The 15473-nt window shown below is 47.8% G+C and overlaps 1 protein-coding gene across 6 annotated transcripts in view; it reads right to left on the minus strand.

Moving 5' to 3' along the window:
- Positions 1-15473, minus strand: part of ZNF462 (zinc finger protein 462) — a 142985-nt gene that overhangs the window by 78048 nt on the left and 49464 nt on the right. For 5 of the 6 annotated variants that reach the window (XM_066256589.1, XM_066256588.1, XM_066256593.1 and 2 more), the window contains exons 2-4: positions 7813-8061; positions 1661-7263; positions 694-858 (exon numbers count right to left, since the gene is read on the minus strand). In XM_066256589.1, the coding sequence (XP_066112686.1) occupies positions 694-858; positions 1661-7263; positions 7813-8032 (5988 nt within the window). In that variant the 5' untranslated portion in view covers positions 8033-8061. The remainder of the gene's footprint in view (positions 1-693; positions 859-1660; positions 7264-7812; positions 8062-15473) is intronic. The other variant, XM_066256594.1, reaches the window with a different exon arrangement.

The raw sequence follows: 15473 nt of genomic DNA on the forward strand, positions 1-15473 counted from the left end.
AAGGCGGGGATGGCGGCGTGGTTACTGAGACAGCGGCTCTTATTAGGATGGTCATGTTCAAAACCGGCGGGCTCTAATAGGTCGGGGGAGGAGGGAAGGCACCCATCAGGAATAGATGGGGAACGGGGAGAGGGGGGCAAACCAGGCCAACAGGCTCTTGGGACCAACGGTGACTTAAGGCTTTTTGTTTTAGATTCCGCTCCTCAGAGGACCCAGGCTAAGAAAAGAAAGATGGATTCTCCTTGGGCTCTCTGCATCGCTAGCCCGATGAGAAAGAACAGTAAGAAGTCAGGCACTGGGAGGAGCCCAAGAAGATGGGAACAGAACCCACTTGATTCATTCATCTCAAGAGCTCAGGCCACTTGGAAGAGCGAAACACCCTAAGGGCACTAAATGCAGCATAGAAGGGCAACCCAAAGCCTCCTGTACCCCAGAGGCCCGGATCTTCCGTTTTCCACCAAACTATCCACGTGGAAGGCAACCAGATCAAAACGCGACCGGGTCGAAACACGAGAGAGACGAAGGAGGTCCAACCTGCAAAGAAATCAAAACAAGCCAGACCGATCTGAGCAGGACTCAGGAATGCGCGCGCGCTGGGGCGCCCTTGCCCGAGCTGCTCCGAGCAACAGGGTTAATGAGTAACTCCAACGGCTCCCACACAAGAACGCTCCTCCAGACCTTCCCAGTTCTCACCTTCACGGCGGCGGACACGGCGGGGACGCTGCCGTACTGGACGTGCTTGCGGAGGTGGTTGCAGATGGCTCGGAGCGTCGGATGCACTTCCACACAGAATTTACACTTGTAGCCCACCACTTTCCTCTCCTTGATCTTTGGCACCTCTTCTAAGTGACCAAAAGGCTGGTAAAATACAGTGGTAGCCGTCAGTACTCCGAGCCCTCCCTCAACGGCCGGCATTTACGCTTGCAGCTGACTAGCAGGCTTTTTTTTTTATCGTAAAGCAGATTAGCAGGTTAAAAACCAAGGGAGAGATACACGTGGGCATTTTTTACATAACGGATTCGCCACGCTCGTGGCACACTGCCCACGACGCAGTCTCTGGAAGCCGAGCACCGTTACAGACTTGTGAGAAGATTTCTGTGCCGCAGCCCTCATTCATCGTCACGGCCACCAAGTGCATCTGGCTTGCAAAACACCAACTTTTGACAACGCGGGTGAAACGTTGCAGAGCTACGCCATTAGTGAGCGTTGTGACACACACATACACACACACACAAAGTCTACTCCTGGAGATGTTAGGTTCCTGTTCCAACACTGCAGACCGAGACATGGCTGAGAAGAACTAAGGAGACCGAGAGACAGCCCACAACGGCCTTGGGGAAGCAAGCGAGCGTTGTCGTGGGCCTCGGCCTCAGATAAGGCTACTTGGCAGAAAGAAATACGGAGAAAACCACCCCAACCCTCCCCCCCCCCCCGGGGAAGTTTGGGGAGGAGTGACAGGGAGGGGCACAGGACCGTGGAGAAGGGTGAGCACCACAGAATGGGGATAATCAAGCTCGAAATGTTTAATTGACTTATTGAGCTCTCTGGCAGGCTAAGTCACTAGGAAGCCTGTAGCAGTTTGGCTGGCAACGAAGAAGTGCATGTGGGCACCAGTGCTGAGAGGCCTCCTGGGGGAAGGGAAATCAAAACATATCCTTACCCTCTCTTGTTTGAAATCTGCAAAAGCACCATCTGCATATTTCTGCTTGCTCAAAAGCTGTTTCCTCCTCTCCTGACGTTTGGCACGCTTCTGGAATTCCTCATTGTGAACGTTCAAGTGTGAGGTCAGCTCCGCTGTGCTTTGCAGCTTGCTATCACAGTGCTTACACTGGTAGGCGGGGTTCTGCAAGCGGGGGCCGTTGCCCAGGATGACGAAGTCCCTCTTGAGGTCCCGGCTGTGGTGGTCGGTGTAATGCATGCACAGCAGCTCGGCCGTGCTGAAGGAGAGCTTGAAGCATTTGATGCAGCGGAACGGGAGCCACTCCATCTCCGGGGCTTCACCTCCCTCCACCTCGGCCTTCTCAAAGCTGCCTCTCTCTTCCTCCTCCAGCAGTACCGGCTTCTCGTGCTGCTCGTCGGCGTAGACGGCGGTGAAGTAGCCCCCCAGCTTGCTGGCGTGCTGCTTCTTGGGGAACACCCCCGGGTGGCGCTTCATGTAATGGGACACGATACCCTTCTTGCTGAAGGACTGGAAGGAGCACAGGGAGCACTTCTTCTTCTCCACTGCCCGCCGGAGTTCCTCGCTGAGCTGCGGGGAGTCGTCCTTGGGCGGGGACGGGATGATGACCTTGTTGGGCTTATCGCTGATGGTCCTGGAGGCTGCCAGGCAGTGGGTGTAATATGCATCGATATCATGGCGCTTCTGGTAGTGGGCAGCCAGCCCTTTGCGGATGGGGTTGGTGTAGGCACACAGGGCACACTTGAAGAGGTTGTTCTTGCCCTCGGGCTGGGCTCGGACGTTGTTGTGCTTGATGCGGTAGTGCCTGGCAATGCCCTTCCTCGTGGAGCAGAAGTACTTGCAGAGCTGACACCGGAACACAGTGTGGGAGACCAGGTGCGAGGTAGAGAAGTGAGAAGTGGACACGGGCTCCTCTCCCAACTCCTCCTCGGTGATGGAGACTTGGGAGGGACTCACTTCAGTGGTTATCTCGGGCTCGAGGGAGACAGGCAGCTTCGGGGGCGACTGGGAAAAGACATCAAATTCGGGCTGATTGTGATACTTCTCATAGTGGATTTTGAGCTTCTCCAGAGTGCCGTGCGTGTACGGACACAGTTTGCAGCGGTAGGCGCCGTACCCTTGCTTGAAGATCCTGCTCGTCTCTTCCACATCATTCTGGGTGATGTCGGCAGATTGCTCCACGTCGTGCACAAAGTCCTCGGCGGTCACCTTGATGGACGGGTGTCGCTTCTGGTAGTGGGTCAGGACGCCATGGATGCGCGTGTTGATGTAAGGGCAGTGCCTGCACTTGTAGACTGCGCCTGGGTTGATGTCGATGTCCTGGGCAAAGTCGGCGGCCTTCACCTTCATGCCGGGGTGCTTCTTCCCATAATGGGTCAGAAGGCCATGCAGGTTGTTATACTCAGACTGGCACACTGTGCACTGGTACGGGGTGGAGGAGATGGCAGGGTTGGCCGAGGAGAGCTGGATGCTTTTCTCTGGGGAAAGCCTTACATCCTCGGGGCATTCAGCTTCCTGCTCCGGGAGTGGGGTGGGCATACTGTTTTCACAATTCATGGGGCCCACTAACTCTTCAGCTGAAAGGATAGGGTTCTCAACAGCATCTTTCTCCTTAATGATGTCCAGCAGCACCGACTCATCACCATTCATAGCCCAGGGGTGGAATGCTTGGTAGTGATTGGTGATGTCCCAGATAGAGACGGCTTCAAAAACACAGTCTCGGCATCGGTACGTTTTGGCTTCAGCTGGCATCATGAGGGAGGGAGAGGATGGATCTGGCCCAGCCCAGAGTTTGGTAGCCATGTAAGTATAGTCAACATAATGCTCTGGGTGCCTCCTTTGGTAATGCAGGAGCAAACCACTGGGCTCCGTGTGGGAATAGATACACCACTCACAGTGGTAGCCAGCTTCTATCGAGCCATCCAGATAGGCCCACCGCATGATGGATGTGACCGTGGCCTTCAGGGCGGGGTGATCTTTCTTGGTGTGCTTCCTCAGTGCATAGAAGTAAGGGGAGGTATACGAGCACTGCCTACATTTGAGCGCTCGTAGTTTTGTCTTGTCCCGCTCCATGTTAGAGGGGGTGACAAGCATGCAACCGGCGGGCTTCTTCTGGTTACGGTCACAGAGACTTCGGATAGTGGCTGTGTGCTGCCGGATCACATCTGCATTGGCCTTGAAGTCTCGGTGCTTCTTCTGATAATGAATGAGTACCCCTTTGACCGTCCGGTTCCCATAATCACAGTGCTGGCAAAAGAACATCTCGTTCTCCACAGGGGGGCCATCTCTCTCCGAGCTGCTTCGGTTCAGCGGTGGCATGGGGGTGGGTGGCAGAGGGGAGCCATGGGGCCCCTCGGGCCCTCTCATCACTGCAGCTGTGGGAGGGGCCTGTCTGATATATTTGGCAGTAACCTTTATTTCTGGGTGTCTTTTCTGGTAGTGGACAAGCACTCCCACAACTGACCGATTGCTGTAAGAACAGTGTTTGCAGTAGTAAAGCTCAGTACTGAGGTCTGGTGGCGGGGGTTGTGGGGGGGGTGGGGAACCCATGTTGGACATTTTGGGAGACATTGGAGCACCCACCTCAAATGATAATTGAGCAAGGGCAGAGCCCCTGTCCACAGACACCATTCGCATGGTTTTCTGGATCCTAAAGTAGGAAGCCTTTTCTTCGGGGTGTTTCTTCTGGTAATGGACCAAAACAGAATGCATGTTAGGGCTGGCGAATGAGCAAACGTCACAGTCATAAACGACCACGGTGTTAACAGAGGGGTCCCTCTGATTTTCACATTCTGGAGTAAAGGTCTTTGAAGGAGTGTTTTTATTAAACACTGCCGGCATACCGCCACCACGAGCCACGGGAGTGGACGTTGCCATGTTCTTGGGTGCCGAATTCAGAATCTCCCTCAGCGTCTGCGATTCCGTGCTCAGCCCTTCCTGCTGCTCCACAACGTAGCTGGAAAATATCATCGCATTGTTGATCTTCACCGTGGGATGCATTCTTTGGTAGTGCGGCATCAGGCTTCTGACATTCGGGCTCGTGTAGGAACAAAAGCGACACCGGTAGATCAGGTCCGAATGGTCAAAGTTGAGGACGTTCATGGCTTCTGGGTGGTGTTCACCGTAATGGTGCTGCAGATCTTCAAAGTTGGTGTAATCAATGTAGCATTCTAGGCACCTGTATACCGCACTGTGATCGTTGGGGTCCAAGATGTACCTAAAGCTGAATTTAATGTATGGGTGCATTCGCTGATAGTGGGTGCTGACACTCCGGGCAGATTTGTTGTTAAAGTCACAGTGTTTGCAATAGTAAAGCCTTCCAGAGTCACCAAAGTCTGCATTTTCATTATTGTGCTCGGTACTGTAGATAGGAGCCTGGGTGTTCAGCAGAGCAGTGTTGGAAACTTGGTGATCTTTCAAGTTTGTTGAGGAGCCGTAATAATCCTCTTCATCTTCAGAAAGGGTGAGCTCAATCTCAGCCCCATTGGTGGTGTTGTAATCGTGGGTGACATTTCTGAAGCTGGGCTCCTTCTGGGGCTCACCGGCATCTCTCACCCAAATCTGTTGGGCTGAAAAGGGAGTAGGCACCTCCAGGATTGGCTCTGGTGGCTCTTCTTCCCGGTCCAACTCAACCTCTATTTCCACTTCATTGTCTTCCTCTTCCTCCTCATCATCCTCAACGTTGATCACCGCATCTTCTTGCTGTTTGGTTTGGTTAATTTTGCTCTGCAAGTTGCTTGCGATCTCGTCAATCCTAGTCCTCTTCTTCACGGGCGATAAATCAAGAGGGAAGTCACTAGCGAGCTTCCTAGAGGCCTTAGCTACAAAATTGTTCTTGGAGGACAACCCAAGAATTGAGGTCTGGCTTTTCTTCACAGTGTTGCTGGAAGAGGGGTGGCTGTCTGTCTCACTTTCCAATGGTAGGCTGGAGGGCTGCCCCTCGAATTTTGGCAAGTTGTCGCAGAATGAGTGTTTGTGCTGCTGATGGACTCTTAGCCCTTTCAGAGTCGTGGTGGAGTAACTACACATGGTGCATTTGTAAGGGTGGAGAGGTGGGGCTTGCACAGGGGGCTGGGGCGGCTGCGTCGGTGGGGGCTGGGGCTGCGGTGGCACCTGATGTGGTGGCTGCAGCTGTGGTGGCTGAGGCTGTGATGGAGGTGGCGGTGGCGGCGGTGGCGGCGGCTGCTGCTGCAAGGGATCCAGCATAACTCCTGACTTCCTCCCGTTGATGCCTGAACTCTCGTAAGACACTACAGCTTCATTCAGTGAGGAAGAAATGCTTTCACTCTGGGAATTCACAGCATCCCAATCTGATGTTGTACCCGTGTGACACTGTTTGTGAGCCCCAAGTTTTAATGAGCTCTTGCAAGTAAACGGACATTCATCACATTTGTAGACAGCGGTCTTTCCAGATAAGTGAATGTTTTCTATGTGACGGGAGATGCTACGTCGATGCATGGTGAGGAAAGGACAGAAGGGGCACTGAAACCTGTTCATAAACCTCCTAAAGGGAATCCCCTTGGTCTCCAATAACTTGTTGCCATCTGAGCCCATCAGCTGTTCTGCAGATAGGACAGACGTCTGGTGATCCATCGCACTTAAACCATTCTCGCTGTCTATTTCATTCAGCTCTTCATCGGAACTAGAGTCATTCAGCATGCTGTTAGTTTCCAGGTCGGCAGAAGAATTGGTCATGTCAGCCATTCCGTAACGGGATCTCTCTGCCAAGTTAACAAGGCCAGAATTGTGAGGTGACTTCGGCTTCATCTGAGGATAAGACATGGGTGAAAACTTGGAAGCTGAAGAAGAATTGGGTCTCATGATGGAGTTGCTCATGGAGCCCCGGTAGTTGGAGATGTTCGTGTTGGGTAGCTCCCGGCTTGCAGCATTCATGGACAGATAGGTGGAGTTGGAAGTGGGGCTGGGGGCGTTCTTGTTCGGCACGTCAGGTAAGTTTGTCCCTTCCTGCTGCTGTCTGAGACTGGACAGGATCTTGACCATACTGCGGTGTTTCTTCATCATGTGGTCACACCAGCGTTCTCGGCGGGGGGTCTGGTAGCTGCACCACTCACAGCAAAAGTTGCCTCGAGACTTGGTCAAAGGCTTGACCATAGATTCTAAGATGCTGCGCTCCACGACCTCTGCAGGCAGTTCCTTGCAGGGGTCCTGCAGGGACATGGGCGGGACCACAGGGTCTGGCATGGGAGCAGGGGCAGGAGGGGGAGCAGTGATCTCCTTCAAATTGTTCTTGTGATACATCTTCTGATGCTTCATGATTCTCGCCCTTCTTGGTGATTTGTATGTGCAAAACTGGCAGGAGAAGACCTTCCCAAATCCCTCATGCATCATGATGTTATAATTTAAGGATCCTGGAATAGGGGATCCTGCTGAACTCCCTTCAGCCTGAGCCCCATGGACCTTCCTAGTGTGTTCAATGAGGAGGTTTTTTGACCTGAAGTAGCGTACGCAGAACTTGCATTGAAAAAACTTGTTTGTTGGTTTGGGATTAGGGCTAACATGCTGACCATAATATCCTGGACTGTGGCCATAGTAACTTCCAGTTCCCAATGCAGTTGCACTTTGACCTAAAGAGAAAGCATAAAGTAAGCAGGACAAGCAAAGCCAAGCAAAAGAGATTTAAGAAATTCAATCATGCAAATCAATTTTCCTTTTCAATTTTTTTCATTCATAAACATCATACTTAAAAGGCCTAACAGCTCATGATAAGGCCCTGAAGAAAATTAATGAAGCACTAATGAACATACACATATCAAGTCTCACCGACATAAGATGCGGATGTTCAACTCTAGTCACAATTCTCATATCATCTTCAATAACGTGCCATGTGGCTGTAAAAGGCATAAGTTTCACCAACTGCAATATCCATTCTAGAACTTTTAGAAGTAATGTGTTGTTTTCCAAATGGAAAGGAAACTAAGAGTCATAAGGAAGCCGAGAGGACAATAATCTAGGACACCCAAGAAGAGAAACGATGCCCAAACCACAAACATGGCTCAAGGCTCAAGAAACTCTGCGGTGTAGAAGCCAAGTGTATCAAGAACCATGGCCTCTGGCTCAGAATAGATGAGAGCCATGAAATCTATCAGGACATGCTGAGTTTAGTCTAGATTTACCTGAAAAATCCTCTGCAATCGCAAATTCATCCTTTATAGAAGAAAACTCCACCTCGGTCTGATTGCTGGCATTCATGGACCCGGATCGTGGCTCATTAATATTGTCTTCAGCGACATCAGTTGGCTGCAGAAACGCCGTGTGGACATCCTGAATGTGAGCCTTGAGATCTTCGTAAGACGGGGCTCTGAAGTCACAGCCATCACACTGAAGCACCTCCATGACCTGGTCTACCCTCTCACATTAGGGACCTGTGGCAGAAGTCAGAACAAACCATCTTAGGGAATGCAATAGATGCATACTCCGAGTAGATGGTGCTGGAAGTCATGAATGCAAAAAACTCTAATATCGGCAGATATCTCTTACTAGACTCGACCAGTTGAACACTGACTGAAGGAAGCCAACCAGATATAAAAATCAAGATGATGTCCCTGACTTCATAACTTCAAAGAAGGAAAAAGAAAAGAAAAGAACCAAACAAATAACTTTTATTGGCTTGACATAATTATGTCTTCAAATGCCATTTGTCAAGGAAATGTCCCAAGTTTTAGTCATTTTTGAACTTCTTTATTAAATTCAAATTTCTTGGTAAGTTAATTCTGACTTTGGTTCTGGCTTAGCCCCATTTTCTTTTTTGAATCAGAACCTTCTCAAAAGTACAAAGGATGTCCATCCAGAAGAAAGGAAAAATTCCAATCTTCATTTGCCATTTTAATATTATAACACTGATTCTTTCTTACTAAACTGTGAAACAGTATTCGATCTCAGAGTGGTGGTAGAGAGAGCTTTTATTGTACCTTTTATTATTTTAATCTTAGTAATTTTAAGAAATAAAATTTCAAAAATAATTTTATTATTTTAATTTAATATCTTAACTGGTATGGGGATACACCTCTTTCCTCCCTTCCCTAAACACTTCTGTTGGCTTTTTTTCCTTCTTCTTCATGAGCTAAATGGTTATTTGCTTTTTACTACCCACCAATTATAACCTAACAGCTTCTCCAATCTAATTAGGTCATAAAATATTTCTCATGAGGTTCTCAAACAACCAACTTGAAATGACAATCCCATTTCTTGTTTAAAGTTGCACCTTGATACCTCAATTTACACGAAGGTAACTGAAGCTTACAGTCTTGAAGAGGGGCTTCAAAGCCATGACGTTACCTCTTCCTATTTCTCTCCTCTATAAATGAGAAGTGTGTACTTGGACAAAACAAAACAACGACAAAAAAGCTGGGACCTTGTTGTAGAATAAAAACTTTCCTAGCTACCTTCATTCTATTTACTATGGGATGGAATTACATGTGTAGATAGCTTCACACTAACTCAGTGGAGAGTCCCACCATTAAGAAGTTAAAAACGTAGAAGGCATCGTCCTCCTTCCTATCTTAATATAGATTCTGAGTGGAGATACCCAGTTGTTATCTTAATGAGTGAGTTACTTCATTGAGCTCACTCACCACAAACTCGACTGAGTCACTGTACTCTAGAACCAGGCTTCCGAGAACTAAAGCGGTCGCCAAATCTTCCCATACTTTTCTTGTGCTGCAACTCTCTCTACGTCCCTTGGAAAAGATAAATTATCCTTGCAGGAGCACAAAGTCTAGTAATAGGTCCATGTAGTGAAAGGGGCCATGGCCGGAGGATTTTCTATGAAAGAGCACTCCTGCTGATAGCCTACTAAAATAACTCCTGGCAAGTCTGGCTCTGGACAGACAGAGCTTACAGAGTGAGATGCAGATAGGCACCTCTTCTTCTTCCCCCCCCAGCAATTCGTCCTTTTTCAATCAACACTGAACTATGTGTACCAGAGTCTTTCAGAGCCTTTTCAACTAACTGAGTCTCAATATTCCAGATACACAAGCTCTCTTATGTCTAAGCACCAACCCAAATTGTGTGGAAGAGGTTGCTATCAGCTCTGGATCGAATTACAGCAGTCACCCAGGCCCCACCCAACTTCTTTCGCACAGTCCATTAGACCTGAAAACAAATTTTTCCATGGTGCAGACGACTCCTGCATTTAGAACACTTCACAGAAGGGGGAAAAAAAAGAAGCAGATCATCCAGTGTGTGCACTCCCCATCCCCCCAAGCTTAGTCCTTTCATCTCAGCCAAACAAGCCACAGCTCTGCTGAATGTGTTTATCACACTTTCAAGAGATATGAGCTCCTGCGTCACTGAAGCTCAGACTCACTGAGCTGCCCCAGTCCTCGGAGCTTTAGGGGCAGCCATTTTAGCTCAGGGCTTCTCTGTGCACACGACATGGCTTCTCTGGGATTCTGCTAGGCTGACGATCAGCCATGAGCACTCAGAGAGCAGGCTGGGCTCTTCCTAGCCTCTTCTCCTCCCAACAAAGAACGGACTGTTTGCCTTTCCTTCTGAAAAGCTGCACCTTTCTCTTCCTCAAATGTCATGCACCAAGATCTCCGAAGGTTCTATTATCCCATGATTGATATGCTTGTCCGTTAGTCCCAGCAGAGCACTGGTTATTACAAGACGGCCCTGGACCAGACCCTGTAATGACAGCAGGACTTGGGGGTGGGGTGGGGGAACCTCCAGAATGCCTTGGCTTCTTGGGAGTCGTCCTTCCACACACAGAAGACATACCATCTGACTCTGCTTGCCAGATTCCCAAGTCTAATGACCTTTGTTAATCACCAGCCAGTCTGTCTGCATCAGCAGACCCTGCCAACAGACACACCCTCCAACACAAAGGCTGCAGCTATTCCTTTTAAAAGAGGTTCTCTGAAAGCTCCATTGTGTAGCCCAGAGGAAAACAAAATCTCTTCCCTTCGAAACTTCAAGCCTTTAGAAATAATGCAACAAAAGCCTTTCTGCTGTGTGTCTTTTGGAAAGTTGGAGCCTGGTTTGCACAACACCAACAAAGACGACGGTTCTGCACAAGGGAAGCGGGCCACCTCCAGCATTAGCCATCCACCAGGGACGAGATTCACTTCTCTCTGAGTCCTCGAACACCTGGGCATCTTCAGGAGCTCTTAAGGATTCGAACGTCGTGGGATGCAAACACAAACCAACAGCCTCCTTGTTCTGATACAAAGGAGATTAAAGGGTTATGGGATCAGGGGGAAAAAAAGCCACTGATTTGGCAAAAGAAGAGATGATGAAAGTGATTTCCTAATGGGTTCTAGCTTTAATGTTGTTGCAGCCTCTACCTCAAAAATAGCTCAGAGCCTTAGAAGAGGTTAATCTCCAGGCTGCTGAGAGAACCAGCATCAGGTAGAGCTGAGTGGCCTTCAATTTGATGTCTGCACCAAGTACAGAAATGAGGATGTCGCCTCCTTTGAAAGCCATTTTGTCTTTGTGTACACATTTCTCCCAAAGAGGCTGACTGGAGAAGACGACAGAAATTGCCAGCCTGGCCCTAAACACTCAAGGAAACAGAAACTCATGTGTTTATGAGACTGAGGATGTGCCCATGGGCCAGAAGTCAGAGGAGGAGGAGAAGAGAGTAGGGGAGGGGAGAGACAGTGAAGACGGGACCAGAGGATGACCCACCCATCCACCAGAGCACGTTTGTGGCGGTGGTGGGTGTTGTTTGCAGCAGCTGGTAATCCTCTGAGAAACCAACAACGAGGGAAGAAAAAGATGAGAAAAAGCTCTGCATAACTGACTGCTCCATCAACCCATAAAGAGCAGCAGCTCTGAAAGGTGAAACTAGACTGATCTGCTGCAAGATTATGATTTAAAATCTAAAGCCTTGATCTCACATCTACTTCATTTTAAAAATAGTGTGATAATGAGATTAGCAATATTTTTCTCCCTCACTGACCAAATCAGCAAAATCAAAAGCAGAAGAAGCTTCTGAACTAATTGAAAAGAAATGCTATTTCAAAAGGTCATGAGATGAAATCTACAAATCAAACAAGCACCCCCCCACCCCCACCTCCTCTCCCCAATACGGTATTTCCATCGGGTGACTAGATGCTAACCACCACCCCTGACACAGGCTAGGTGAACATAGATTCATTCTCAAATAAATGCACACCTAATGTGATTAGTCCTCCTAACCTGAAACCCGAAGACCATTCCAATTACGTATTTCTCTTCAGTTCTACTCATGATCAGTTTGTTCAGTTTACATTTATAGTTTTTGGGATTTTGAAATGTAGGGTTTTAATGCTCCATATTTGACAACCTGTTGAAGTCCTATTTTTTTAAATAATCCAAAGGTTTTGTTACAGATTTGGCATAGACACACGAGAATGGGAACTGGGGAGTTACAAAAAGGGAAGTTACAAGCTGCTCTTTCTCCACCTTAAGAACATCAACTTGACTATATACCAGCGCCCACACACTTTCTGTGCTCAGAATTCCTGGGACCCATCAGGCCTCCATCTTCTACCCAGGAAGGTGAAACGAGACAACCCACAGCTCCACAGTGAGCCCTCCCAACTCACTGCCCCGAAGGAGCTGGCGGAGGGGGAGACGCCCTTGATGTTCCACGGCGCTCTCCCGACCCATGCCATCCCGTGTCAGCTTGGGGAGACGCCCTTGATGTTCCACGGCGCTCTCCTGACCCATGCCATCCCGTGTGGGCTTGGGGAGACGCCCTACGGCGCTCTCCCGACCCATGCCATCCCGTGTCAGCTTGGCGAGCACTACTCTTTAAGTCTGCATGGTCCAGGAGTAGAAACGTGGTCTTCAAGTCAAAATCCCAACTGTTTCCAGGGAGGGTCCAAATTAAACATGCAAGCCTTGCCTGGATCTAACCTGCTCTCCGACTGCAGGACTGCTGACCAGAAATAAAGCTGTGAAGCACTCTAGCCCCGGGACTCAGCAACAACTAATTATAACCTTCAAAGCCTTTGAGAAACAGAACCAGACACACCATCAGGTGCTTTTTTCTCTGCCCACTCCAGAAACCTAGTTTCATTTATAAGACCCTGAGCTCTCCCCAGTTCTCCTGAATCACAATTCTAACAAAGGTTTTAATTAGCACCTGTTGTTTGTGCCTTTTTTACTTTCCTATGAGGAGGAAAACCAATTATCCAAGGACAGGTAGTGAAGGGCAAACTTTGGGATGGTTCAGCTAGAAAAAGAGAAAAACCAGGAGCTTAAAGATCATTCTACAAATATTTCTGCAGATGGGAAACTGTTGATGAGGTCAAAGAATTGTGGGCCGGGCCGGGAGGTCAACTTGTCGATTTGTAAGATCCAGGACTGTGGTTTGGGGGGAAGTTTCATGCTTAGGATGAAAAATGGGGGAAGTGGGAATCATTAATTAATCCACTTGTGAATGTTGAGTTGCTACTCTTAGCAACAAAGGGTGTTCTATACCACTACTTATCATCTACTCCCATCACGGCCAAAGTGGAAGTTCTCATCATTTAAAATGCAAATATAGTATCTCTATCTCTCTCTCCTATTTTTAAAATTTAATTTAAACTCAGATATTAGCATGTGCACTCCAAATTAATAGGTCTGTTGGCAAAATAAAGCAACAAAGAACATCCGAAACAAGCTACCTCCATGGATCCTACAGCATTTGGTACTACTATAGACCCCGGCTCACCATGTGCTGTCTTCAAATGTCCTATCAAATGTTTATACTGTTTGCTACATGATCTAAGCCATTCTGTGTACTCTTGGCAATTCACCACACTAATGAAAGGTTTAACATATCAGGGAGGATAAATAATTAAGGAATTCAGAAGGGAGACACAGCTGTTCTTCAAAACCAAATTTTCAGAAGAGAAAGAATTAATTTGCAATCACATATGTAACCCCCAATGTGAGGCTGAATTTAAACAGTAGCAGAGAAATACCGTGAGACCTCGAATCCTGCCAATGCATGTGGCCTCTGCTCTACATGGTCAGCCCGGTCCATCTGTGGAACCTTGTACATAAGGGTAAAGTCCGAAGCAGGCAATCTGCAGATTAATAACCTGGTCACCTTCTGGCCAAGAATGCTGGTCTTCAGGTTATCAGTTTTAGCTTTGTTCTCCTGCATAAAGTTATCAAGTTTTATAGAGCATGTTGGAATAATATTTCCTAAGATACCTTAGGGATCATCATTAAAATAACATGACAAATTAGGGATGCATTCCAAGTGACTATGGATATGTCAGGTATGTAAATAAAAAGCGATTCGGGCTGAGTGACCTGTTATAAAAGCAGGTAGTGAGTGTCTAATACAGAAAGACAGTACATACCTTCAGGAGAATTCATGCATTCCTTTGCAATGATATAAGGCTAATTGAGGCCAACAAGCCAATAGGCAGTCTGCCAGCTCCCCTGTCCTTAGAAAAGGAAGCGTGTGATTTGAACAAGTAGATAAAAGAGGAGAGAAGGGACTGGAAAAGAAAGGGAGGAAGCATGCTGGTATCTCAGTAACTTCAGACTTCATTGTCTGCAAAGGGGAACCTTCAGTTCACTAGATAACTCTAATTCTGAGAAGCATCCTGATGAACTTCTCCTTGAGAAACAAAACAAAACGCCTCCGCACATGAAAATTCTCCAAAGACAACCATGACAAATGAGATCCCAGCTCATCTTGTTCTTTCAAATGACGGAAAACCATGCCTGGTGTTGACCGAATTCTCTAAAATGTCATGGTCCCATCAGGACGGTCCTTGGAAATTTTGAAACCACTCTCACGCTGGCATTTAGAACAAGAGAGAACTGATTTTCTCTCCTCTAGAGCCAAACCTCACCCAAACGGCAGAGACAGAAAATCACGGTGTTCCTTTGTAGACTCTTCAGAATGCTGGCTGGGTTTCTACAGACACTTTTCACACTACAAGAACTCTCATTATAAAAATTGTGAAATTAAAGGGAAGTTGCAGATATGCTGCTGGGTCTTCATTACAGAACTGATTAAGACGCAGACTAAGCAGAGCTGTGGTAAAAGTCATTTTCTACATCATGAAAGACCAAACGGGGGCACCAAGTCCCTCCTAGGCGGGTCTGAAAGCTACACTGACCTCAAGCCGTGGGCGTGTCTTCATGGTCATAACTGCTCCTGGCACAGAAGGTCCAGCCAACCCCACGAGGTTTAAATTCTACATTTCCAGTGAATGAACCCAGAAACCGTTTTTACAACATACCTTGCTCACAATCATCATTTGGGGGATGGGGACGGGGGGGGGGGGGAAGACTCTAAAAAATTGGCATGTGAACAGTATAAGAAAGTTCTGCTACGACTTCTTTTATCTGGGGAAAAGCCCACAGATATCTCATCCTAATTCCCCTTGAGATTTTGCCCATCTCCTTGTGTGCTTTCAGTTTGCTCAGAAACTTCAGACAAGTCACTCCCTTCAGATGAGAACTGTCCCATATCTGCCTATATCAGTGGCATACCAGGCCCTGATGCAAGCAATGCAATGACCTTTCCTAATTTTTTTTTCTTATATCTGACAAAACTGATTATACAAACCTGGCACCTGGATCTGTCTGTCTGTCCCTCTCCAAACCATGGCTCTCAATCTAACTACCCTGTCAGGATAAAGCCCTAGGCAGACTGGAATGGCTGGGAATGTGTAGATAATGACCACTTTCATTCTTCCTATCCAAGGAAATTGTGATTTTTTTTCTCTCTCCTTTTTGCTTCCACCTATAGAAGAAGCCATTAGATTATCCTTCCACCTAATTAAACTAACCAACTGGCCCATTCAGATCCATTAGTTGTCCCATCCCTGTTCCA

The sequence above is a fragment of the Saccopteryx bilineata genome, chromosome 2 (genome assembly GCF_036850765.1).
Source record: "Saccopteryx bilineata isolate mSacBil1 chromosome 2, mSacBil1_pri_phased_curated, whole genome shotgun sequence".
In the NCBI taxonomy this organism is placed as follows: Eukaryota; Metazoa; Chordata; class Mammalia; order Chiroptera; family Emballonuridae; genus Saccopteryx; species Saccopteryx bilineata.